Source organism: Myotis myotis, unplaced genomic scaffold (genome assembly GCF_014108235.1).
Source record: "Myotis myotis isolate mMyoMyo1 unplaced genomic scaffold, mMyoMyo1.p scaffold_m19_p_8, whole genome shotgun sequence".
In the NCBI taxonomy this organism is placed as follows: domain Eukaryota; kingdom Metazoa; phylum Chordata; class Mammalia; order Chiroptera; family Vespertilionidae; genus Myotis; species Myotis myotis.
The window spans coordinates 39,845,907-39,873,904 of NW_023416390.1; the positions used below are offsets into that span (position 1 = coordinate 39,845,907).

A 27,998-nucleotide genomic window follows, 5' to 3' on the forward strand; every position below is an offset into this window, starting at 1 on the left:
ATAGAGAGGTTGTGGCCCCACCCCCTGTCACACACAGAGCCACAGGGCGATCAGGGGGTTTGGGCGCTGCCCCCTGTCACGCTGATCCTGGTGCTGGGAGGCCTCGTGGCTCCGCTGATCCCGGTGCTGGGAGGCATATTACCCTTTTACTATATAGGATAGAAGCCTGGTGCACGGGTGGGGGCTGGCTGGTTTGCCCTGAAGGGTGTCCTGGATCAGGGTGGGGGTCCCCACTGGGGTGCCTGGCCAGCTTGAGTGAGGGGATGATGCCTGTTTGCAGCTGGTCACACACCCTTCAGGGTGGGGGTCCCCACTGGGGTGCCTGGCCTGTCTGGGTGAGGGGCTGAGGGCTGTTTTCAGGCTGGTGACGGAAGCTCCCAACTGCTCCTTTTTTTCTTTTCTTTTTTATTCTGGGCCAGCTTTAGCTCTGAGGCTCCAGCTCTTAGGCCTCCACTCCTGAAAGCAGGTATGTGGTTTGTTTGGGTTCTATAATCGAAACAATGTATAACTCCAGCTCTGAGATCCCAGCTCGCTGAAAGCAGGTTTCTGGGGTTTTGTTTAGCTTCTATATTTGTTACAATGTTTCTTAAACTGCAAGCTCAGAGGCCGGCAAGGCAGGCGGGGAACGTTGGAGTCCTCGGTCACTCAAGCAAGCAAGCCTCATGTTAGTTTCAAGCTGCCTGGCTGCCGGCCGCCATCTTGGCTGGTAGTTAATTTGCATATCGCCCTGATTAGCCAATGGGAAGGGTAGCGATCATATGCCAATTACCATGTTTCTCTTTTATTAGATAGGATTATCACCGTGCCTTATATTACCTCCCAAGGACTTATTTTATGACTGGAAGTTTGTACTTTTTAACTTCCAAAAGTGAATAAAAATAGGTGAAGGAGGTAAAAAAGTATGCTTTTTAAACTGATCATTACTGGGTCATTAGACATGAAACAGGATGCCTTTTTAAAATTTAGACTACATTGCTGAATCTCACATACATGACAGTAATATCTGATGATCATCACATTATCTTAACTAGCATAAGCAGTTAAGTATAATAATGAATGAAAGTGATAAGATTCATGAACTATTGAGTGAAATAAAGAAGTTGGATAAATGTATGCATAGTATACTACCACTATTATTCTTATAAGAAGGGGGTGTATTTATATAAAAAGTTGAATGGATGAACTATTAAATATAATTTTTATATTGGAAGGTGGAAGAAGTAGTTGATAGAATTTTTTGAGCATACCTTTTTTTTGTAGATATGGTTTGGATCAATGTAAATATTTTAAATAATTATTTAAAAAGTAAATGTAGCCTCTGGCTGGTTATTCAGTGGTTAGAGCATTGGCCCTCAGACCAAAGGGTCATGGGTTTGATTCCCAGTCAAGGGCACATACCTCAGTTGCAAGTTCAGTCCCCGGCCTCCATTCGGGGTTTGTGCAGGAGGCAAACAATTGATGTGTGTCTCTCACATCAATGTTTCTCTCTCTCTCTCTCTCCCCCTCCCTCCCTCCCTCCCTCCCTCTCCCCCCCCCCCCATCTGTGCTCTCCCTTTCACTCTCTCTAAAAATCAGTGGAAAAAACATCCTGAGATGAGGATTTTTAAAAAATTAAATGTAAAAAGCAATCCGTAAAAGTCAAAAACAATGTGAAACCAATAACCTACTTAACAAATTTGTAACATAACCATACAGAAAAGAACTTCTGAAAACTAAATCATGCTAATTTGACTATAACTAGGGGTGTATACCCTAAGAACCAAAGGAATGCAAACAGAATAGAAAATATTTACTGTAAAGTGTATTGGTGGGGGGTGGGGAGGCAGAAATCATATTGTGATCCTGAGACTAGTATTGTGAGAGAAAATAGATGAGTAATTATGTTGGTGCCCTTGAAAATGGGAATTTGAGACATTAGAGTAGGAAGATAAAAAGATGATCACTGAAGACGAACAGGGTTAATAGAAACCTTCTAGTCCTGAATTTGAATTACAACATCAGTATGATCCTGTGATACATTTTTAAAATGTATTTTCTAGCTCTGTCACTGAAAAGGCTTAGAAACCAATTGCATAACAATGAGCAGCCCTAGCCACCATATGGTGGTATCTAAATGCCATTTCCACCTAAAAGGAAGTAGGGTCCTTAGAGAAATGGTTGAGCAGGAAATAGAAGATGAGGTGGAAAGTAAGAACAATGTAGACTACTAGGCTTGTGTCAAAAGGACTCACTAAGCAAAGGTAATACTTTTATCATCAGTAGAGTAATCTCTGTAATGGATTAGAACACATCAGATATGATAAAATACACAAGTTTCTAATGATACTTAAAGAAAAAAAAAACTAGACCCCTTAATGGCCACCTGTTCAGAATGCTAGCAAACGAACTCAGTATTTTGAAAAAAATAAAGGGAAGAAATGAAGCAATTTTTCTACATTTTCAGGAGATCAAAAGTTGATAATCAAGAATTGATGTGAGGATTTTCTTTTTGTAGGACTATACTAGCTAATAAAATGGAGAATGAGCTTAGCCAGTTTGGCTCAGTGATAGAGCATTGGCCCTCGAATTGAAGGATCCTGGGTTTGATTTCGATCATGTGTTTCACTTGGTTGCAGGTTCCCCAGCCCTGGTCCGGGTGCATGCAGTAGGCAACCAATCGATGTGTCTCTCTCACATCAATATTTCTCTCTGTCTTTCCCTCTCCCTTCCACTCTCTCTAAAAATCAAGGAAAAATATCCTCAGATGAGGATTAATAACAACAACAACAAAATGGAGAATGAATGATATAACTAGAATATTTTCATTTTGTAATAGTGGATTCAGGTAATGCCCACCAAGTAGCTGCTAACATCACATCAAAAAAGAGAGACGAGACGGCATCATGTGCTACCTGATGGACAAGACGGCATCATGTGCTACTTGATGGAACTCCACAGTATCACCCACGACCTACTTATGAAAAAGATTAGACCTAAATTTTATCAGGCCTTTACATTGTCATTGTAATTAGCTAGTTATTAATATTAATACTCAAAGGAGAGCAAAGGGGAGGCCAGACATTATAAGCATGGTCATCTGGGCAGCTTCACCAGGAAACTGCACTCCCCAGGGAAGCACGGGTTCATTACCTGCAAATCACTGAGAGAAGGGACCCAACAAAGGGGGTAATGGACACATGTGCGGTGAGTTGGAGTGATGTCAGTCTAACCTGAGAAAAAGATAATTTGCTAGGGAGGTGAAGCCACCGCAAGCACTTGAAATCTTAAGGGTTAACTGGTTAAGCTCCTGGTTATAATCCTGAAGAGTTCCTCTCTTCTGTCTTGCTTTGTTCTTGCCTGCTTGCTTCTTCTTGTTTCTCGATTGGTCTGTGACCAGCACTCACCCATGCACCTCCATAGTCATGTGGCCTTAAGCAGCTTCATAGCATGGCCATTCAGACCCCACACACAGTGGACTACAGCTGGGAACACAAGCTAACCCAGCTAGATGCTGGATTGTACTGTGCTTTAATATAGAGTGGAGACTCTGGGCAGTGTCCTTAATCCTAGCCCCACTGAAGACAAGATTGTACTTTTTCCATGGTGGGACAGAGGGAGTTGGGTCCTTGGAAGGGAACCGCCTTAATTTTACATCATCAAAGTTTTCCATGATACCACATCCTCCCAGGGGGGCCTCAGGAAATTCATTTCCCCATGGCCCTCCAAGAACTCCACTTCCACTGATCACAGGTAGGAATGCAGAGGACACTCTATTAATAACAACATATCATTACCAGTTTACAGAAAGAAAAGCAAACCAGAAATATGCATTAAAAGACACCGTCGAGATGCAATCAGAAAGTTTAGCTTGTGGAGAGTGCTAACGTAGTACCAACAGCCTGGTTTCTGAAACAAGTAAATTGCATGATAAAAAAGACATGACAAGAAATTACAGAGTATAATAATCTTAAAAGACATATCAACCAATTGCAGTGTATGGGCCTTATTCAGATCCTGATTCAACAAAATGTTAAATTAAAAAAAACAAAAACATGTCCGGCTGGTGTGGCTCAGTGATTGAGCATTGACCCGAGAACCAGGTCACAGATCGAATCCTGGTCAGGGCATATGCCTGGGTTGTGGACTCAATCTCGGATAGGGGGTTTGCAGGAAGCAGCTCATCAATGATTCTCTCTCATCATTGATGTTTCTAACTCTCTCTCCCTCTCCTTTCCTTTCTCTTAAATCAATAAAAACATTTAAACAAACAAACAACTCCCCCACAGAAACATGCATATGACAGTTGGGGAAATTTGAATGCTGACTGGATTTCTAATGATAATAAGGAATTATTTAACAATATTGATAGGTATATAGCAGTATTGTGTTTCTTGAAATGCACATCTTTTAGAGATATACTGAAACACTTTGGGTGACATGTTATTTAATGGGATTTGCTTTAAAATAATCTGTGGGGGAGGAGAAATGGCAAGTGAAACACATGATAATTATTAAAACAGGATGATATCAAAACTCTTCTCTTTTGTGTTTGCTTTAAAATTTTTATAACAAAATGGAAAGAAAGGAGTGTCACTTAAGATCAGAGATCATATTGTAGAGATAAATAGTTACTTATGTGAAATAATTAGTTATAATAAGAAGGGTTTCAGATTAGGGATATTTTTACCCCATTCTCAAAGATACACTGATAATAAGATGTAGTTAACATTTATTCAGCATTATGTACCAGACAGTTGTTCTAGTCATTTTACATATGATATTGTGCTTTGAATTTACTTGAATCCTCTGAAGAAATTCTACTGTCTTCATTTTTCAGATATGCTTTGAGGTTAAATATCTTAAATGAAGACACAGTGAGCAGAGGATGGAGGCAGACTTGCAATGCAGCCCTTTTGGCTTTTAATGCCGATGTGCTCCCCCTACTCTGTTCAGCCTGAATGGGGTGGAGATTTTGAGTGACAATGTCTGCAGTCTTATATCTATATGTTATAGATATATTTCATGTACATATATGAAAATGGAATTATTTCCATTTTCTTGATCATCATTCTTTGTCCAAATTCAAGCCTTTTGAGAGAGATTGTAATTTGCATGTTGACTAAATAAGAAACTCCAAAACTAGTTAGGCTGCTCCAAGGCAATACTCCTGAATTTTTAATGAGGCAAGCTGTTCCCCTTCCCCACAAGATGGGAGGAGACAAGTACAATTTTATTTTAATATTCTTCTTAATGAATCATTTCAAGGCTGTTTCCCTGGTGTAGTGCAGTTGCATGGCATAGCATGCTGCTGGAAGGAACAGGGTGGATGGTAGGTACATCATAGGGTGAGACCTTCTCCTTATCATGCATGTGCACAGAGAAGGGGGGAAACCCACAGCCAATAAGAAATGCCATTTTCAGTACTAAGTAATGAAGACAGCCCCCACGTTCCCCAAGGGGGATAGCTCCCTCATCTAGGACCCAAAGGAGCTAATAAAATATTTTAAAAAGTTAATGTTCAAATCCATATGTCAGGACTTTTGCATAATCTTCAGACAAGTAAATTACAAACTTCAAGGCAGTAAACTCTTTCGTAAAGTGACCCTCTCCATTTCTGGGAGCAACTATAATTTGTGATAACTGAAGCTTTATTGGTAAAATAGCAGCCCAGGAGGATGACTAAAATAAATTTTTGTGCTTCAAGCAGTTTGATGACTGACTCTAATCACACAAAACTGAAGAGATTTAGGAAGCCTTGAGAGATAAAAGCCAGGCATCTATCTCTCATTTCATTGAAATAGAAGCAACTTGGACACTGTTCCTGAAATTATAATGCACATAAAACATAACGAAGCAATCCTTTAAGGAAGGTAAAAGAAATACTAGGAAGTTTGATTTCTAGTCAGCCGATGATTATTTAGAAATTGGCTACAAATTTCCCCAAGATTGGTCTAAGAGTACATGTCCTTCAAGCTTAATATTAGTTGTTTTTCACCCTTTATGTGGGTGGGTTTTCCTATACCCCCAGCAAGGATAACTAAGTTATATCCTTCATAGCTTCTGTCTCATGGAGGAAAGATGGAAATCAATGAGCATGGTGTGTAGCAGTCTGTTCTTTGGTTTAAATCTAAAAGTGACTATGCTCAGAGATGCTTCATACTTACTTTGCAGTTTTTGAACAGTTTCCTGATATATAGAAGGTCATAGAGACTTGCAATTAAAGTAGGGGTTGCTCCATACTTTAAAACATGCTTACTTTTGTCAAGAAGTTAATGTTAGCTCTCTGATATTACTTGTAAAATTGTATGTTACTTATAAAGCTCTGCCAACCCAAGTGACTAACACCACTGCTTTTTTATTTCTTAGCATTGTGTAATAACCTCAATTACTAATTTTTTTAAAAAGTTGGTTGACTCAGAATTTTTTAAAAATTGTAAAAAAGTGAAAACTGGGATTTCCTTCCAGATCTTTAAATATATCTAGTCTTTATATTGTTTATACTTTGTGACCTCAAGGGAGAAGGTATAGCTATCTCTTTATATAAAATTTATAAATTGTATGTAAAATTTAAAATCTTGCAATATAAGAGTAACTTACATATATAAGATTTAACACACATAGCATAGCAGAGTGCAATCATTGCTAATTAAGATAGCACTGACACCCTGTAACACTCACTACCATTGTTACCTGGGACATTCTCATCTACCCCCACTTCCTCTTTGCCTTCAGGAGCTGATCTCACCTATCACGTAATGAAAAGGATGGAAACCATCTGGGCTGAGCTCCCTCCTAGGCCTCCAACTTTTCCCAGCAGTTCTCTGCATCCCTAGCTCTAAGGCTTTCTCTTCCTCTAAAACTTTCTTGTCCACTATATTCTACATCCCATCCCTGTCTCCTTCTTCTGGAAACTCACTGTCATAGTTACCCTTCTTCTCCTTAATTGCAGACTCTTTTTTTTTTTTAAGACATTTTTATTGATTTCAGAGAGGAAGGGAGAGGGAGAAAGAGAAACACCAGTGATGAGAGAGAATCATCAGTTGGCCGCCTCCTGCACGCCCCACACTGGGGATTGAGCCTGCAACCTGGGCATGTGCCCTGACCAGGAATCAAACTGTGACCTTCTGGTTCTTAAGTCGACACTCAACCACTGAGCCACACCAGTCAGGCTAATTGCAGGCTCTTTGTATTCTGTCTTCAAAGTCCTTCAAATCTTTCTTTCTAGAAAACAGTTTTAGTTGCTCCCTACAGCCTCTTCCTTTCTTAGTCAGCATCCTTTGATCTGAGATTTTTGAACTATTCTCTCTTTATTTTTCACTCATTCATTTTCTTTTTAAACTCCCCTCCGCACAGTCTCCTTGGTACAAACTTTCATGACATCAGGTTTTGTTTAGGCTGATGACACCCCTGACTGTATCTTCAGCCATCACTTCTCTCTGTGTTTTAGGCCCAATTTATTCTCCTTTACATACAGTCAGATCTTGACCAGCAGTGTTCTCATCTCATCCAAGGCAACTCTTGAGGTCATATTGATCTCTCTTGCCTCTATTCTGACTGAAGATTTAATGCAACTTGGCCTAAAATTATATGAGCATTGCTTTTTATTTTCTCAATAAGATTTTAATTTTCTCAAGACTACAGCATGTACTTCTCTCCTCCACCCCTCCTCCCACCCAGATCTATAAAAATAGCAAGAGTCTAATGGTTATTAAATATCCAACCAAAAGGACTTGTATGCACGCATATGAGCATAACCAATGGACACAGAGAGTGGGGGTTGGGGGCGGCCAGGAAGAGGTCAATGAGTGAAAAAGGAGACTTATGTAATACTTTAAACAATAAAGAATAGAATTTAAAATAAAAAATATATTAGAAGTGTATAAATATATTCTTTTGGGGAGAAAAACTAATTTCAGAGACAGGTGAGTGGTAGCATTATAGAGCATTGCCCTACAAAATTGTAGTTGTTTATTATCTTTCTCTTTACTACGTGTTCATTGTTTCATGTATATAGCATTTTATTAGGTGACAGAGTTTCTGTAATTAAGTTTTAGAATATTTAAACACCTCTAGAAACTGCAAATCTGTTTACAAATCTAGCCATTATCTAGATACATTCTTAGGCCAAACAACACAGGCATGGGTACATCTATATATATAAAGGCCTAAGCAACCATTACCACTGGTTGACCGAATGACTGGTCAACTGGTCGCTATGACGTGCATGGACCACCAGGGGGCAGACGCTTATTGCAGGAGCTGTCCCCTGGTGGCCAGTGCGCTCCCACAGCCAGTCTCCCGCGGTCCCTCCCCCTGGCCTGCCTCTCTGATTAGCCCAATCAGGACTGGGCGAGAGGGCCCCTATGGGCTTGCATCACCGGCCAGGCTGAGGAACCCCACCCATGCACGAATTTGTGCACTGGGCCTCTAGTAAATAGTATGTAAACACAAATGAAGTCTGGGTGGGCATAATGGTAAGGTGTCAAATTTGGGATGATATTGAGTTAACCAAAGTGATTTCCCTGGAGATGGATTTCAAATAGTCTGACTTAAGTGTATAAAAACAGAAGACTGGTCCAGTAAGAACAGCTTGAGTTCAGGATCAGAGACAGAAGGCACCGAAAGGCAGAATGGGGGATAAATCCAGGGATGTAGGCTTATAATAGAAAATAGGCTAATGTAGGCTCAAACTAGAAAACAAGATATTGTTCTTCCCTCACCAAAGTAAATTATTGTCACATCTATCAGCATATCATTTCCTCATATAATTGGAAGCATAGACATAATGGTTACACTTCTCATTTTGAATTTTAAACTACAAAATAAAACCATTGCATGTGCACAACATTGCTTTCTGCCTCCTGAATTGCACTGCCTTGCCCCCACTCCATCGTTTGTTACCTTTTCCTTTCACCTGTGCATACCTCTGACACCTGTCCCAGCCGCCTGCCACTGCAGGTTGACCACCAGCACTCTGGCTGATTTCCATTCCTTGATCCAGTCTGGTGCCCCTGGTATGTGGTAGCACTCATGGAACAGATATATCCCCTTTCTTTCTCATGAAAGGCATAGAGTTCAGTGGAAAGAGCCTGAAGTTTGAAGTTAGACAGATCTGGGTTGAATTCTGATTTCTCCACTCATTCAACATTTGAGTTTGCAATTGTCTTATCATTTTGGACCTTTTCTCCTCATATGTAAGAATGGAGCATTAATTTTGACCTTTAAGCTTATTCGGGGATTATGAGAAAATGTGTTCCAAATATATAGCCCAGTTTCTGCCAGGCCGGGTGCTTCTCATCAGCATTTTTCAATTATGTGGTCCCTAGAACTCCTGCATTAGAATCACTTAAAATGCAGATTCTGGGAGCTTTATTTAATTCAAATCTATAGGGTCACCATAAGACTCTACATTTTAAACAGGTTTGCCAGGTGAGCCTTAGGCACTTCGAGTTTAAACATCCCTGGGCTATGTATTCATTCTCCTCTCTTCTTTTCTGTCTCTCTCCTTTTTTTTTTCTCTTCCTCCCCCCCCCCCCTTTATTAATAGAATGTGCATGGGGCATGTCTCTTGTCAGGTTATTTTCACTTTTCAAGGTTTCATATTTCTCATGTAAAAAGAAAATTTCCTACTTCTTCAGTCACTGCTTAGAATAAATCATTGAAATGCTTTCAATCACTTAGAAAAGGCACACACACAAATCATAACTTTAATATAAATAATTAGAGTTGTTATGGGGTCCTTCCTTATTAAGAACAAGATGCAGTAACAAATTATTCAATGGCTAGACCTAAGGTGAAATGAAGAAGGCAAACTTTAAGGCTTTAAGGGGATGCCCCAAATTTGTAATCAATATAAATACAGTTTTTATCTATGTTTCAAAAAAAATCAAAATTAATTCAGAAAATTACCATGAACAAAAATCAGTATTTTGCATAAAGAGAATATCAATATTGAAAAAGTGTTTCCTTTTTGTCAGGTTCCAGTATGGTTTGCCACACATTGTTACTAATCTAAACTATTGCATTAACATATTGTTTATCTTGATTGTTATTTTCTTTATTAATGAGGCAAGTGCCTTACTTGCCTCATTGTAGTCCTGGCCTTGGCTTATCTCCATCGCTAAATCATTTTAGTGTTAATTAGCTAAAAACAGAACAGTCCATTTCTACCCACATTTCACCAGAATCTCCACTTAATCTTCTAAGTGACAGTTGTATAAAAACTCTAATTTTGCTATAGATGTTGGGAAATAGTCACATTTTGAGAATGTCAGTATGGATGTTAGGGATTCAGATATGTCTCAGAAAGAAACATCATTTTGCAAATGACACTGTCATCTAGAGATTTTATTAGGTACAAGAAGAAGTAGCAAGACTATAAATCTAGTGTTTGAGGCTCATTTCCAATTGTTCTCAAATAAGGGCTGGAAAACTGGGAGTCAACAAAAAGGAAAAACGTACAAGTAGATCAGAATCAGCCTGGCAAGAGAAGTGATCGTGGAAGGAGATTTCTGTATAATTAAATGTCAGTTTGCATTTTGAAATATTGCCTGCTGCCTCCCACTCAATCACCAAGTGAGATGAGAGGGAATATTCTCTATGCAAACCCAGAACTGAGAGCAGTACTTGGTTTCTCCGAGAAGGGTGACTTATGGATCAGAAGGATCAGAGCAGATCATTTCCCCAAGACATTAAATATCACCAACAAATTAAGGTAGATATTATGATTTTCTCCTGTAAGAAAAGCAAATAAACAGTAGCTCGGCCGGCTTGGCTCAGTGGTTGAGTGTCAACCTATGAAACAGGAGGTCACGGTTTGATTCCTGGCCAAAGGCACATGCCCGGGTTATGGGCTCGATCCCCAGTGTGGGTATGCAGGAGGCAACTGATCAGTGATCATCTCTCATCATTGATGTTTCTATCTCTCTCCCTCCCTCTCCATTCCTCTCTGAAATCAATAAAAATATATTTACAAAACAACAACAACAAAAAGATAAACATGAAGCTGTATAAACTTTTGGAATTTTAGAACACAGAGAAATTTTAGAGTTTGTCTAATTCATTCTCCACCCTTTGCAGAATAGAAATTTGATGCCCATTCAGATGCATGGTTTCTCAAGGTAACTCAACTATCAAGTGACTCACGGAGCTGCCACTTTCTTCCACATGATGCTGGAAGCATTTGCTAGGTTGAGAAGGGTACCTGGTACAATATGCAGTGGTACTGGTCTCCTGTTCCTGGTAGGCAAATGACTTAGATGTTTTTAGATCTGGTGTTGTGGGGCCGAGAAGTGGAAACAAAAACTTGGATAAGTGCTCAAGACCAGCTAAATACCCATGTTTCTTAGCATTCCAATAAATACTTTACTTCTTTCTTCCCCATTCTAACTAATTACACAAATTCCAAATTTACAGAATCAGTGTCTACAGAGGTAAAGCTTGGGCATTATGAATTTTGGTAAAAGCTCCCTGGATATTTTTTAATATGTTTGTGGTTTGTTTGTTTTTTAATTGATTTTTAAAGAGAGAGGAAGGGAGAGGGAAAGAGAAACATCCATGTGAGAAAGAAACATTGATCGGCTGCCTCCAGCATGCCTCCTACTGGGGATTGAGCCTGCAACCTGGGCCTGTGCCCCCACCAGAAATAGAGCCGGTGACCTTTGGGTGAATGGGACAGATGTTCAACCAACTAAGCCACACTGGCCAGCCCCCCTGGGTATTTTTGTTGTGCACTGCTTCATTAGAGATTTCTTTCTGACAAAGAGGTCTCTATCAGTCAATAACAACTTAATGTGAGTTAACTCAAGGGTAGGCTTGAGAGTCTAGGAAAAACAATCAATGATAACACCAAAGAAGGAAATTCTTCAAAAGCAAATATTGTCTCTTTTCAAGTTTGTCCAGTCACTGACAAACTTGGAGGAGCAACATAACCAGACAGAGCACTTGAATGCCCCTCTTAGAGCTACTTGAGAATCTTACTTATATGAACCTGTTATCATGGAACATAAGACTACATTATTCATTGTCACATTGTGGTTTCAAAACAAAAAGGTATTTCCTAACCTCAGGAATAGAGAATTGAATTAATCACACTCCTCAAGTCAGAGCGTGCTTTCACTCATCATTTGTTGGGAGACAGGCTCCTTTTTTGTATTAATTTATTTCCTTTTATTCCCATATGCCTCCTCCCCCCCCCCAGGAGGCAAACACTCCTATGTATTTGACATGAGTTCTTTCAAAATTATTCCAACATATAGGAATGTGTTTACTGTTTTGATCTATTTTACATTCCTCATCTGGGTCATTGAGGTGAGAGGAGAGGGAAAGAAGAAAGAGTTTGATAGATGCTTTAATGCATCTTCCAACAGACAGGCATTTGTGGAAATTGTGAAGGATGCTCCTTTTCAAAGAGCGTAAGATTCTTCCTTAATTTTTCTTGGTGATATAGCACCACATGAATCTCACTTATTGATGTAAACATAGTGTTTCAAGTATTCCAACTAGTAAATCCAGGTAGTAGCCTCATGCATTGCCCCATCTTGCCTGTCATTTTCTCCACAATCCCTCTGCAGGTAGGATGGTTGATTGCCAGCTACCTACAAATCAAAAATACCTGTACACAAGCCTGTATTTGAAATATGAAATTAGTTTACAACCTAGCGTAGTCACCAGTAGATAAAGACTTATTTGACTGGCTGAACAAATTATACACGAGCTGTCCTTTTCCCAAGTCTTTTCGGAATGTAAATCTGTGATTTTTAACAACTTTGAAATTAAGAATCTACCTAAAAATAGTTGGGGGACTGTCCTTCATGAACATTTTATAGGGTAAATTTATCAGTTACTCTTAGGGTCAACAAATAAATTTGGCTTTCCCTATTTTTGCTGTTATTTTCTATAATGGAATTAAGTCAAAATCAGTCATTTCTTTCAGAAGGAAAGTGAGAACACAAAGACTTTAAATGTCATCAAATGGAACATCACAAGCAGTGGATATATTTGGCAAAGAAACATTTTTAAAGATCAATTTTAAAAGGGCAAAAGACCATTTAAAAGAAAATCAATATGGAAAGAACAGGTAGTCAGAGGTGGCAATAAATTAAAAGTTAAAGAAAAAAAAAGTTCAAGCAAAGTCAACTTTCTTGTCACCAGACTCTTATTCTGCACATTTCTTTTCTAGGTCATCTTCCCAGCCCTTCTCTATTTCACATCAATTCCAACTAGCAGTGGGGTGATGACATAATGAACCTGGAGGTTCCTCTTTCATTTGAAACCTGGAGGCTTGGTCTTGCCCCCAGAACATTAAGACACTGATTTTCAACAAGGCATTTTCTCCTTTTCTCTTCTGAGCAGTTTCTGATTTTGATTCTTACAATCAAAACCTGACAATCTCAATTGCTCTAATATTTGAGTCTTTGTGATCTGTTCTTATCATCTTTTATATACCTGACCTTCTTCTCAGTAATTGGGTCATTTTCTGCCTGTGGTACCTTTGGGATTAATTTCTCCAACTGGGCTTGTGGGTTCATTTCCGGGAAGCCATATCGCATTCCCAGAAGCTGTCAGCTTTAAATCAAGACTTGGTGTTCTAAATTCTTAAAAGAGGCTTGGGAATTGCTGTTTTGTTCTTTTGTTACTCTTAAGTACGTTACCTATGCTGTATGCTTTGACCCAATAGAACACAATCCTTTGTCTAAATCTACCTTAGTTCCTTATTAGTGGCAGTAGCTTGTAATAAGATAACTACAAGAGGAAGATAAGAACCTGCCAAGGACCAGATAAAATTACTCATGGAAGGTACTGGCTTTGAACTCACTGATGTCTTCAGATTAACTGTTACCTGTGTGTGTGTGTGTGTGTGTGTGTGTGTGTGTGTGTGTGTATGTGTGTACATATAGCATTGCATTTTCAATTATTCCAGACCAAGTGTTCAACCCTTACAAGAGAAGAAGTTAATGAAAATTACAATATTGTTAGAAGTTACACTTTCACATATGAAAAAGTAATCATCAGGACTGGAATCCTTGTAGGAAAACTTATATTCTATGTTTGAATACCCACAGATGTTAAAACTTTGCATCTGCTGCACATCTGTCATGGGAATTTCTTTGACTTTTGAAAGAACAAATGTCAAAATGATACCTAAGCTTTGTTCCACAAACCTCTAGTGTCCAACTTTTGTTGGTCAAATAAAGAGCGACAATGACTAGAGAAGCTGGGTGTGGGTTATCTACTGGCCATGAGTTCTGCTCCGCTCATTTCGAGTCAGAGCATGAGAAGGGAAGCCCTGTCCTCCTGCCTCTGATCAGATTACACTGGAAAGGTCTCCCAGATACATCCCAGTCCCTTTCAACAAGCTGAAGAGGAGTACAGTTCATCACTGCAGTCTTTAGGAAGGATTTTCTGTGAGTGAATAACAGGAACGTTTTCTGCTTTGTCTTTCTCCTGATCCTTGCCTTCCAATGCAGCCACCTACTAGAGGCCACAGCCTTTTACACATTGTCTCACATGCCCTTAACTCCATTAACACAGATCATATTGGTTTTTAGGCTGCTTCTTGTTAATCGATGTATTATGCTTAAAACTGTAATGGCAATTGCGAAATTATGGTAGTCCTTCCTTGTTCTTGGCTTTGCCTTCCGCAGTCTCAATTACACATGAAAATATTAAATGGAAAATTTAATAAACAAATAACTCAGCAATGCACAAGTTTTAAATTGTGTGCCGATCTGAACAGTGAAATCTCAAACCAGCCTGCTCTGTCCTGCCCAGAAAATGAATCATCCCTCTGTCCAGTGTGTCTGTGCTTCATATGCTCCCTCCTCTCAGTCACGTAGTAGCCTTCATTGATCAGATCCACTGTCTTGGTATTGCAGTGCTTGTGTTCTGGTAACCACGACTTTACTTCATAATATTGGCCCCAAAGCCACTCACATAATTTCCATTATAGTATGTTATAATTGTTCTCCTTCATAATTATTTATTATTAATCTTGTACTGTGCCTAATTTATAAAAGAAAATTTATTGTAAGTGTGTATGGATAGGAAAAATCATCATGCATATAGGGTTCAATACTACCTGTGGTTTTAGGCATCCACTAGAGAGTCTTATAGACTGTATCTCCTATGGATGAGGGGAAACTACTTAATATAAAAATTAAGAATTTCTATAATATGGCAAGGAAGGATTTTTCTAAGCTAAAGATAGTAGTCATACGTGAAAAGATGGATAGGTTTGATGGCATTAAAAAGAAGAAGTTAAGTAAATCTGAAAATCTTCATGAACAAAATGAAAGGTAAATGGAAAATATCTGCAATATACAAGAGACAGAGTTAATGTGTTTGATATACAAAAAAAAAATACCTCGTAAACTCAATAATAAAGACAAGCTCCAATTGAAAACAAAACAAAACAAAGACTATGAATAGGAAATTCACAAATACAGGCTATAATACCTAGTCAGTGTGCATATGAAACACTGCCCAACTATGTTAGTAATCACATAAGTGCATTAGAAAACATGCTGTGCTTGTCAGATGGACTAGGAGTTCTTCGAGCGGCTTTCTCAGTGTTGTTGAGGGTGCAGGGAATAGATATTCTCTCATGCTGCTGACAGGAGTATAAATTGGTATGGCTTATCTAGAAGTCAAATTGTCAATATGTATTAACAGTGGACCTAGGAATTCTACTTCTCAGAATTTATCCTAAGGCAATAATCATGGATATGCATAAAGACACAGATACAAAAAAACAAAAAACTTTTCCAGGGATATTTAAAATAGTCAGAAAGTGGAAAAAAGACCATCCTACCACCTCCCTAGGTTCTAAGGGAAATGAAATGGTTTCAGGTGGTCCTTCATTCTCTCTTATCTGGAGGTGTTTGGGAGAAACAGCTACGCTATTGCAAGCTACTGCCACTTAGGGGTTACCTAAGACTCCCTGGTCCTCCTCAAGTCCTCATAGGAATGAAACTTCAATTTGGCTAAATTATCTCTGTAGTGTGAATATTTTTCTGTCATTAGGACTGATATTAAAGACAAATATTTAATGCATGGAGAGATGTTTATGATATGTAAACTGAAAAAGCAATATACAAAATTATATGTATAGTAATCAGGTTTTTATAAATATCTAGTCACATTTTTTTAAAATCTAGAAAAAATACTCTAAATTAAAATGTGCATCTCTGTTAGTGGGTTTGAGGGGGCATTATTTTTATTTTTTAACTAGAGGCCCGGTGCATGAAAATTCATGCACTCGGGGGCAATGCCCTCAGCCTGGCCTGCGCCCTCTCACAGTCTGGGAGCCCTCGGGGCAAGTCCTGCTGACAGCTTAGGCCCGCTCCCCATGGGAAGTGGGCCTAAGCCACAGTCTGGCCTCCCTCTGTGGGAGGCGATTGGCAGAGCAATCGGGGGATGATGCTGGCTGGCGAATGGCTAACCCCGCTGCCCCCTGATTGCTGTCTCCTCCCTCTGCCCGCTGGCACCCACCTTGGCTACTTGCTGGCCCTGCCTACTTGCTGGCCCTGCCCCCCACTGACCAGTCATTCTGCTGTTTGACCAATTTGCATATTAGGCTTTTATTATATAGGATGATATTTCTCAAATTTTCTATGTTGAACACATTAGTTTTTTAATATGTATTGAAGTATAATATACATCTAGAAAAGTATACCTCTTATAAATGTACAGCACAATGAATTTCTGCAAACTGACCACACCTGTGTAACTGGTACCCAGCTCAAGACACAATACACAATTTTGTGCTCACTTTGTGTTATTGACCACCGCTCACTACCACCACCACTTCCAAGGTGATGACTTCTAATGGCATACATTAATTTTACATGGTTTTGTACTTCATAAAAATAGATAACATCATATCAGTTGTAATCTTTTGGTCTGGCTTCTTCTGTTTAATGTTACTGAGATTCATCATGTTGTTGCTTGTAGTTGTAAATAATTCCTTCTTACAGCTGTATGTTATTCTCTTGTGGGAAGTAATACTGAATGTTCAATGTATTTACCCATTTTACTGTTGATGGATATTTGGATATGTTTCAGTTTGGCTCTACTGTGACTGGTGCTCCTATGAACATTCTAGTGAATACTGTACATTTGGTGAACATAACTACCTATTCCTGTTTGATATATGAAGTAGAATTGCTGGGTCATAGAATATGCATATGCCCAGCTTTAGTACATATTGCCAGTTTTATGCAGTAGCTGTACCAATTTGTACTTTAACAGCCGTGTTTGACTTTTTTTGCTCCATATCCACATCAAGTACTTTGTATTTTCTGTCATTTTCATTTCAACTATTTTAGTGGGTATGGGGGTATTACATGGTGTTTTTAATTTGCATTCCTCTAATGACTGTTGAGGTTGAGTGTCTTTCCATTTGTTTATTAGTCATTTTGTTATTGTTTTCTTGTGAATTCAAGGCCTTTGCTCATTTTCAATTGGTTATCTTATTGATTTGCAAGAGTTTTCCTATATATTCTGGATGCAAGGCATTTATTGGATAAGTGTATTGGGAATATACCTTCCCCCTCTGTGAGTTGCTTTTTAAATATCTCAATGATGTCTTTTGATGAAGAAACATTTATTTTTTAACTTTTCCTTTAAAGGCTTTACTATTTTTTGGAACATTTAGATTTGCAATCCTAGAATTGTTATATAGTGTGAAGTGTAGAAATCAAGATACTTTTTTTCCAATATGGATATCCAGTCAACCCATTCCATTTAGTATTTTTTCACTGCTACATTATCATCTTTATAATAAATCAGGTGACAGTATATATATATATATATATGTATATATATATATATATATATACACACATACATACATACATATACACTGTGTGGGGGTGAGTGTGTGTGTGTGTGTGGTGTGTCTAGACTCTCCCATTGTTTTTTTTTCCTTAAAATTAGACTGTTTTAATTGCTATAGATTCATAATAGGCTGTAGTATCTGGTAGTTAAGCCCTCTAGCTCTATTGTTCTTCAGAACTGCCTGGACTATTCTTGGCTCATTGAACTTCCATATATATTTTAGAATCATGCTTTCAGTTTCATAACATAATATTTTTGGTATTTTGGTTAAAATTGAATTGAATCTAAAGATTAATTGGTGAGAATGAACCATTAGTTTGTAATGAGAAAATGCTAAAGTAATTTTAAAAAATACTAAAACACTATTAGGTTAAGGGTTTTTTTTGTATCAGTTTTGTTTTCCAGAAGGAAGACATATCTTTTAAATTTTCAATTATAGATATATTCAAGACATACATATTTTGGGTATATTTTAGAAGATATGGAAGTAACAATATAATCTAGTTATTAGTCCTTTAGGGAAATCATAAGATTTCAAGGTTTATTTCTTCATGTAAAGAGTATGAAGAAAGTATATTTAAACAGCCTAGACTGCATTATTGCTTTCTTGGGTTTGGCTCATCATTAAAGGCCTCATGTCATAAAGCAATATGTTTTAAGTATAGGATGACCATATACTGAGACCGTTCTAGTTTGTATTTTACGTCTATTGAATAGGCATCTTGTCCACCTTTCTTCCATTTTTCATGGGCATAAGTTCCCTGACATGGCTAATTAATCACATAGTTATTTATATAAGTTTTTTATTTTTACTACAAATTCCATGCCAATGCATTTCCTAAGAAAACAGCTTTTTGGGGGGAATAAGTTATTCTGAATTAAAATGTCTAAAATATTTCTAAATAGTATTATCATCAAAGTTCCGAGGAAGGGTTAGAAAGACTACCCTATTGTGATGCTTAGAATAAAAAGCTTTCTAATCTGGGGTAAAAGGGAATTAGCAGAGAAGTTGCCTACAGTCAAGGATGAGGTCTAAAGGAGGGCATGGCACATTCAATTCATTTTTAGGTAGGTTTTGGGAATTAAGTGAAAACTGCTCCAAGAAGGTAGGATGGAGGTGTGTTAGCCAAAGAGGAAATTCTACGTCTTAGAAAATGAGAGTTAGGCTAGCATCTGAGAATTGACTATAGAGCTCTAGCTTCCTGAATGTAATCTGGTTCAGAAAGCTCCATCCTTCCAGTCCTCAGGGACACCTGTCTTAAAGATGAGAGAGAATCATTCATGACCTGAGGAGAAGATTCTGGGGAGGCTATCTGTATTCTGGGGATTGCTATGTAGTATTCTGGGGATTGCAGTCTAATGGGGCCCATAAGTGCTGGTGCTTCTCTCTGGAATGGAGGAATCAAATGCTTTTTCCACACCTAGCTGTTGTCAGGGTAAAATTTACTGACAGTTGCACAGCAGACCCCTGGACTAGGGCAGAGATTACTTTCAAATAGCTGTGATCTTTAGAGCAGTGGTTCCCAAACCTGGCTGCCCATTAGGGACACCTGGGGAGGATTTTATTGATTGAATTTTTGCTCATTATGAAAGTAATTTATATCATTCTAGAGATTTTGGAAAATACAAAGAGCAGAAAATAATTAGGGGAAATTTTTCTATGTTCCTACCATCAAAGTTAACCATATTAGGCTGTGGCCCAATCCCAGAACAGTTACATCAGAATCTCTAAGAATGGGGCCCTGACAACAGTCTTTTAGAAACCTGTCGCAGGTCATTCTAATATATGATCAGGGTTTAGAATCATGGAATCGTCTTTGACAACAATATCTCCCTCTGCCCTTCTCCCCCAATCCCATTTAATCCATCACCAAGTCCTGTTGATTTTTCTTCTCAAGTTTATTGAACCTCTTCACTGTTTCCTTTATCATCATCTCCAGGCCCATCCACATTTTCGCTTCCTTGGAATTTGTCTATATTCACATGGAAACTTCTCTACTGTACACCACATGTTTTATCTACTCGGAAGGCCAAGTGGTTTTTTCACAAATCACACCTGTTCATGTCAGTCCTCCGGTGTAAAACACTTCTGCCCCTTCCCTAGACTGACACTCCAGCTTGGCCTCTACCTAGTGCCTCTGCCATATTGCACATCTCATTCCTCTTCCTCTGCTCTAGAGGGATTGGGCTTCTGGATCTTTGCACATTTCATCTTTGTCTAGAATGTTCTCTTCTTTACTCCTATTCATTCTATAGCTCTTAGTTCAAACATGACCTCTCAGACTGCCTTGACCAGGGCAGCCCCTGTTAAAGGCATTCATAGCACTGTTTCTCTTCTGTAGAACACTTGGTACAAGTGCCTTTGATCCTCATCAGAAAGATAAAACGTTGACTTCTTGTTAATCTAATTTCAGGTAAATACAGTCAATTCAAAAGTTTGGCTCTAATATATTTATATACTTGAACTTTTAGCAAGTATGTGTCGTTGAACCAGAATTATTTGAAAACAATATATGCATTTAAAAAGACTAGAAATGCATAACAAAATGTGGTTAACTTTGATGGAAAAATTTCCCCTAATTACTTTCTGCTCTTTATAATTTCCAAAATCTCTAGAGTGATATAAATTACTTTCATAATGAGTAAAAATTCAATCAATGCACAAATGTGTCTAGATGATATTTAGAGAGAATATGACTGGAGATTAGATGATGTAACATGGTCTCTTTAGTTTACACTTTCCCACATAGAAAAAGCCAGAAAACACCATTCTTGTTTGTAAACTTAAGATGACCTGAGATTTCAATGAACTGAGACATTACTTGCTTGATGGATGGGTCTGACCTGTGTGGAGCAATCTATGGAATTACTCAAGTTCCCTTCCATGCAACAGAAGGTGCAGTGGCAGGTACCCAGGGAAACCAGGAGAGCTTGTTCTTGCTTCACAGGAAGACCTGCTGGAGTGGCTCCAGGGCCTGCCTGCTCAGGAAGGTGTTCAAGGTTGCTGTGGGAGGAACACAGCTGCAGCGCCTGCCCTTGCCCAGGTGTCCATGCTCGGTTATGATTTCAGGTTCTCCATCCTGTGTTCTGCTGTCTCGTGCCATTCCAGGGTGCCAGGGAGAGCAGAGGGTGAGTGGAATTGGCTTTCCTCATTATGAAGAAGTCTGCATAGCCCAGTCAATAAGCATTGTTCTTTCTTATAGCTACAGGTACACGTTTTGGTGTTAAAATCAATATTTGCCTGAGGCCAAAGCCTAAAACATCATTAAAAATAAGTTTTAAAATATGGAAATAGAAATTGTATTTTATTATTAGTTTAAACATTACTTATCTCTTTGAGGTAATAATTTTGAGGTAGCAAAGCTGGCCTTTTACTCTGTGTGTGTGTGTGTGTGTGTGTGTGTGTGCGCGCGCGCGCACGCTGTCTTATTCATTTGCTCTGCTGGGTTATGAGATTTTTTTTTCTTTCTTTTTAATTGACATACATCACTGTACAAGTTTAAGGCATACAGCACGATCATTTGAATTGCATATGTTATGAAATAATAGTTGTAATAGGGTCAGCTAACATTTATCTCATATAGCTACAACATAAAGAAGCTGAATTAATTATAACTATATTTTTATTTTTCCAAAGGTTCATGGAACACCTTTTAAGTGCTGGACATCTGATTGGCTTAGGACAGGGGTGGGCAAACTTTTTGACTCAAGGGCCACAATGGGTTCTTAAACTGGACTGGAGGGCCGGAACAAAAGCATGGATGGAGTGTTTGTGTGAACTAATATAAATTCAAAGTAAACATCATTACATAAAAGGGTACGGTCTTTTTTTTTTTTAGTTTTATTCATTTCAAACGGGCCGTAGTTTGCCCACGGGTGGCTTAGGATCTACAATAATGAAAGAGAATAAAATAACCTTGTTTGATTTACAGTTGGGTAACTCGAATGCCTCGGGTTAGTTACCTATTGTATTACCTAATTCAAATCTGTTCAAACCTTTTCCCTACTTAATGCAAGAATTTCAATATTTTATCAGCTTGCCCTCTTGCACACTTTTTTGAACAACTGAGATACTCCAACAAGTCAGTTGTTCTTCACCATCTCAACCAGCTGCCTGGTCTGGACCACTGCATCATTCTTTTGTCAGTAAGTAACATCTGCAGCCTCCTGCTGCTGCTTTCCCATGCAGGGCTGTAACCCTGGGTGCCATTCCAGACTCACACAATTTCCCATACTATTACAAAGATCAGTTGTGATATTTACATGACTTCACTCATGGCTTTAGGATTTCAAAAGAAAAAAGGGAAGAAAATATAAGTGGAGAACTCCATTCTTGTTACTAGATATGGAGATTCTCTGAGTTCACAGACCAAAGCCCTCCCCTGCCACCCCTTCTGTAGGCATCGCTATTATGCAGTCTTCTCTGCCCAGGCTCAGGCCCATCTCCATGTTCAGGGATACATTAACTTTCCCACAAAGGGAATGCCTAGAGCAAGTCTCTAATATCTGTATCACAGTCACCTTTCTCACAAGCCCAGTGACAGCAGCTACAGGCTCATCCCTCTACTGGTCTATTTCCTGCTCCTGTGAATCATTTTAGACGGACACTGGAAAGATCTCTTCCTTTGTGGCAATCCTGCACCCATCCACAGAGGTATGGTCTTTTCCTTTTAGGGCTTGAGAAAATTCAGAACATCAGTACTTTTTCCAAAGTTGAGTTGATGAATCTGAAATGATCACAAATATGGGGCTTAAAAGGTGTAGTCCAGTTTGACCATCAGCAATCTCAGGTTGTTCTTCTTTTTAAGGTAAGAGGCATTTATGTGCTTACTGGACTCCAGGCCCCACCCATCTCTTCTGGTGAAGTGCTTGAACAAGAAAACACATCTCCCAGTAGCTAACAAAAACTTTTATGGACAATACAATTTAAATTGACTTACAGAAGGAAAAAATGTGTGAAAGAGCATATAATTTGCAGAGATGATACTGTGCTGCAGTGAAAACAACTTTTTATATAATTATGAAAAGCAGATTAAGCTCCACGGACCATATTAGCTCCAGAGTCTATGGTTTACCTTCATATCTCCAGTTAACTGGATGATCCTTTAAGAGGTTTTCCCCAAAACAAAAGAGCAGTGTGCCCCTAAAGCTGAATTTAAATCTTTTCCTCAAGGGAAACAAACTGCTAGAAACATTAAAACGTCAGTTTCTCTTATTCAGCAATTAGTGTCAAAATCTCTTGGGAGTCACTTTAGGCCAGAGCACCCCATTAAGATCTATTTTACTAGATATAATTCAATAAGGTGTCAGTAGGCCATCAGAAAAAAAATCTCAGATAGATGAACTGCCTACTGAAATCAAGCACTAAGCAATATTTTCAGCCCAATACAATGAAGTTAAAACGCTGTAGAAGTGTGCTCAGAGTACCCTGTGGGCTGGTAAGCAAAGAATTCTCCGGAGTCACTCTCCTGAGCAAGAAGCAGCAATGTTGCTTCCTCTGGTTTATTTTAAGCTCTTTATTTTTTAAGATTCTTTATTTTATTAATTTTTTTAGCCACTGTAGTTCCCATATATGAATTCGATTATAACATAAATATTGAAACATACCATAAATGAACATTCTACTGACGTCTTAATTTTCCCAAAAATTGTATTTGAGGAAAGGTGGTTGTTTCTAGCCTGATCCCCAAGAAGTCAACTTTTACCTTCCTTCTCTGTGTGTTTTTATCTTGGCCAACTAGGATTAATAAATTGGGGCTTGGTGGACAGAACACACATTCCCCACCTCCCAGGCAAGACTTCTTTCCTACAATGCCTCATTTCATTTTAAAACGTTCTAACTACTTAAAATAAATATATATTTAAATAAATCCAAAGCATGACTTTTTCTAGGACAAATAGCAATCAGAAAAGCACAGGTAAATAAACAGGTTTTATCTTTTATAAGATAATACAAAGTCTTTTTTTTTTTTTAGATTTCAAATTTAAAAGTCATGAAGGTATGTCATGTTCTTGTGAACTACAGTGTGTTAATTAGCACTGGGAAAGGCCAGCCATGTTAAAAAATGTTAAATATTAAGACTAAAATGTCATTAGTCCTCAGCTGAGTCAAGGATCTTGGCTGCTTGAGCTGAAATGTAGCACTCAGACTTCAGTGATTCAATGAGAGGGTGTCTAACCTGGCCTTGCCACGTTAAAAGTTGTTTGTTTTCCTTATGTTTTACAATGGAGTGGTTTTTCTAGACAAGGAATGATATATTAATGATGAACTCTTTTTAAAAATTATCTCTTTATCAATTAGTTCAGTTAATTCTTAAGATACATTTTAGTATTTTAAGAGAGAACATAAAGTAATAGAACATAACTTTTATATGGCACAGATATTTTCTTTTTCTTTTTTTATCTTTAATTTCTTTATTGGTTAAGGTATTACAAGTGTGTCCTCATCCCCCCCAATTAACCCCCAAGCTCCCCCTTCCCCCCACTCATGCTCTCATCCCCCTGTTGTCCATGTCCATTGGTTTGGCTTATATGCACGCATACAAGTCCTTTGGTTGATCTCTTCCCCTTACCCCCACCCTCCCTTACTTTCCCTCAGGAGATTGATAGTCTGATCGCTGTTTCTCTGTCTTTGGATCTGTCCCTGTTCATCAGTCTATGTTGTTCTCTATATTCCACAAATGAGTGAGATCATGTGGTACTTATCTTTCTCTGGCTGGCTTATTTCACTTAGTATAATGCTCTCCAGTTCCATCCATGCTGTTGCAAATGGCAAGAGTTCCTTCTTTTTTACCGCAGCGTAGTATTCCATTATGTAGATGTACCATAGTTTTTTAGTCCACTCATCTGCTGATGGGCACTTAGGTTGTTTCCAAATCTTAGCTATGGTGGATTGTGCTGCTATGAACATAGGGGTGTTTATATCCTTTCTGATTGGTGTTTCTGGTTTCTTGGGATATATTCCTAGTAGTGGGATCACTGGGTCAAATGGGAGTTCCATTTTTAGTCTTCTGAGGTAGCTCCATACTGTTCTCCACAGTGGCTGCACCAGTCTGCATTCCCACCAGCAGTGCATGAGGGTTCCTTTTTCTCCACATCCTCTCCAGCACTTGTTGTTTGTTGATTTGTTGATGATAGCCATTCTCACAGGTGTGATATGATACCGCATTGTTGTTTTGATTTGCATCTCTCATATAATTAGTAACTTTGACCATGTTTTCATATGTCTTTCGGCCCTCTGTATGTCCTCTTTTGAAAAGTGTCTATCTAGGTCCGTTGCCCATTTTTTGATTGGATTGTTTATCTTCCTATTGTTAAGTTGCATGAGATCCCTGTAAATGCTGGAAATTAAACCCTTATTGGTGGTATCATTGGCAAATATGTTCTCCCATGTAGTGGGTCTTCTTGTTGTTTTGTTGATGGTTTCCTTTGCTGTGCAAAAGCTTTTTATTTTGATGTAGTCCCATTTGTTTATTTTCTCTTTAGTTTCCATTGCCCTAGGAGCAGTATCAGAGAAGAAATTCCTTCGGCATATGTTTGCAATTTCGCTGCCTGTGGATTCCTCTAGTATTTTTATGGTTTCCCATCTTACGTTTAAGTCTTTTATCCATTTGAGTTTATTTTTGTGTATGGTGTGAGTTGGTGGTCTAGTTTCATCTTTTTGCATGTATCTGTCCAATTTTCCCAACATCATTTATTGAAGAGACTGTCTTGACTCCATTGTATGCTCTTGCCTCCTTTGTCGAATATTAATTGGGCATAGTGGTTCGGGTCGATTTCTGGGATCTCTATTCTATTCCATTGATCTATATGCCTGTTCTTGTGGTACAGATATTTTATAAAGTTTTATGAGAAAAATGGTTTTCTGACCCCATTGGGTTTAGGGAATAAAAGAAAAATATATTGATATATGTACAGTTTAAATAACATTTCTTTTAAATCTCAGCTACCGGAATTGCTTAAGCCTGATTTATGTATAGTTTGAGTAGATTTTAAGGAGGATAACTGCCTTTGTGGAGAGCTAACAGGGATAGATTTTATTTGGAAAACTTTGTAAAGCAGAGTTCCTTAAAATGGTGGCATCAGAGTAAAGTGTCCATGGGACAGATAGGCTTTACACATCAAAATGAGGAACTTTCTAACAATTCTCTGAGGATTATGATTTAGCCTGTGCTATAATGCATTAGGGCACTTTGCTATAGGGTGTATGAGTGTAAATGAGGGGTTCTTTATGGCATGCTGTATGAATATAATCAATATATATCTTCATGGTCATACCCTGTGCTATAACTCATTTTCAACGGGTGAACACTCCAAATATGAACTAGTCTCTACTTGCTCCTTCCTTCCCATAGAGCTCTATGCCAACTTGGATCAACACAACTTCTCAAAGCCAGTATTTTTCAACCTCCTGTGTTTTTCCCATAGGCAGAAATCCTTCACAAGCCATGACCCTTTGTTTATCTAAACCCTTCATGGCACAGTACTGTCCACCTCAGCCAATTCTTTCTCTTGCATCCCCCCTTTTCCTTACGTTTTGACTGGTATTCCTAGACTCTTGTACTCCTCTTTCTTCTATGAGAGTGTCATTTTCTTTATTCTAATTGACAACCAAAAACCTGGCAATAATTGAACTAAGTATGAAAATCCTGGTAATCCTGGTATTGCTAAAATGAAGAAATTATATATGTTACAGTAGAACTGAACAAGATACAAAGTCAAGGCTGTCTTCATCAGCTAAGGTTCTTGAGGTACTGAAAAGTCTCCTTTAAAATCTTCACCTAAGTTATAATCTATCACTATATCCTTAACTAAATAAATGAAAAACATAAGCACTTAAACGTAAAGAAATTATGTCTTAATCTGTTTTACTCCTTTTCAATTATTACTTTACCATATATTGCATTTCTGTTACTTTATATTTAGGATGTGTTGTGCATTTCAACCTCATAAAAGGTTAAGTTGATATTTATGGGCTATTCTGGAAACCTAAATACAATTTGTTTCACTACATCTAGAGGAAAATGTGTTCAAATTCCCTCTGGCTTTTGGAACACAACCAAATAGAAGGTTGCAGACATACTGTGTTTTAGTCTTTGTTACTTGCCTCCTCCACTGGTCAGGGCGTGTGTCTGTTTGCAGGTGTGCACCGGCGTGTCTGTTATGTACACCTTTCACAGTTCTGGGTTCATAACACCATTTATTCCTTCCTTTCTTCAATAGATTGTTTGAATTCCTATTACGTAAAAGGTCTGTTTTAGGCCTAAGGGATATCCAGAAATGAGGTTACGGCTCTCAGAGAATTGACACTCTATTGGAGAATAGACATAAACCAGATAATTGCACAATCACATATAAAATGCACTGGTAATAGATGCTATGAAGGGAGGCCACACGGCACTATTCACGCATGGAACCAGAGATCTGCCTTGTCTCCAGGCTCAGGCTGGTTTCCTGGAGAGGGTGCTGCTCCAGCTAAGATCTCAGGACTTAAGAGAGAAAGGGCCTTGAGAAGTGACGGGGGGAGGGGTAAAGATGGAGTTGAAAGTGCGCCAGATAGAGGGCGCTCATGTTCAAAGGCCTTATTTGCTCAGTTACGTTCTCTTGATAATTTTTTCCAAGAGTGACCACTGTGTAGCTGGGAGACTTTTAGCTTCAGCCATACAGTGAACATTAATTGCAATCATACTGAAAAACAAGAAGGCACATATTTCACAAGCAGTGATACCTCTTTTTTTTTTTCAGGTATGAAGTACTACTTAAGCCCTGACAACTACCCTGAAGATGGAATTATGAATATGGCAACTTTTCTGCGGGGCTTTGAAGACAAGAGGATAAAAAACGACCGGCCTGAGGACCAGTTCGGTAAAGAGAAAAAGAAAATCCTGTTCTCCTTCTGTGAGGTGTGCAACATCCAGCTGAACTCTGCCGCCCAAGCCCAGGTCCATTACAACGGCAAATCCCACCGCAAGCGCGTCAAGCAGCTGAGCGATGGGCAGCCTCAGCCCCCGGCTCAGGGTGCGGGGCCGCTGCTGGCCAGCCCCAGCGCCACCAGCACAGGTAGGCAGGAGGGCCGCGGGCTCTGATTACACCGGGAGGAAAGCTTCTGTTCTAGAAAATGACGGCTTTAGAGCAAGACGTATCTTTCACCTTAAAGCTACCCCCATAATAATATGTATTCT

General features: G+C 38.7%; 1 protein-coding gene across 2 annotated transcripts in view; it reads left to right on the forward strand.

Moving 5' to 3' along the window:
- The window catches only part of ZNF385B (zinc finger protein 385B), a 365,265-nt gene that overhangs the window by 72,820 nt on the left and 264,447 nt on the right, over positions 1-27,998 (forward strand). For both annotated transcript variants that reach the window (XM_036320795.1, XM_036320791.1), the window contains exon 3: positions 27,562-27,876. In XM_036320795.1, the coding sequence (XP_036176688.1) occupies positions 27,564-27,876 (313 nt within the window). In that variant the 5' untranslated portion in view covers positions 27,562-27,563. The remainder of the gene's footprint in view (positions 1-27,561; positions 27,877-27,998) is intronic.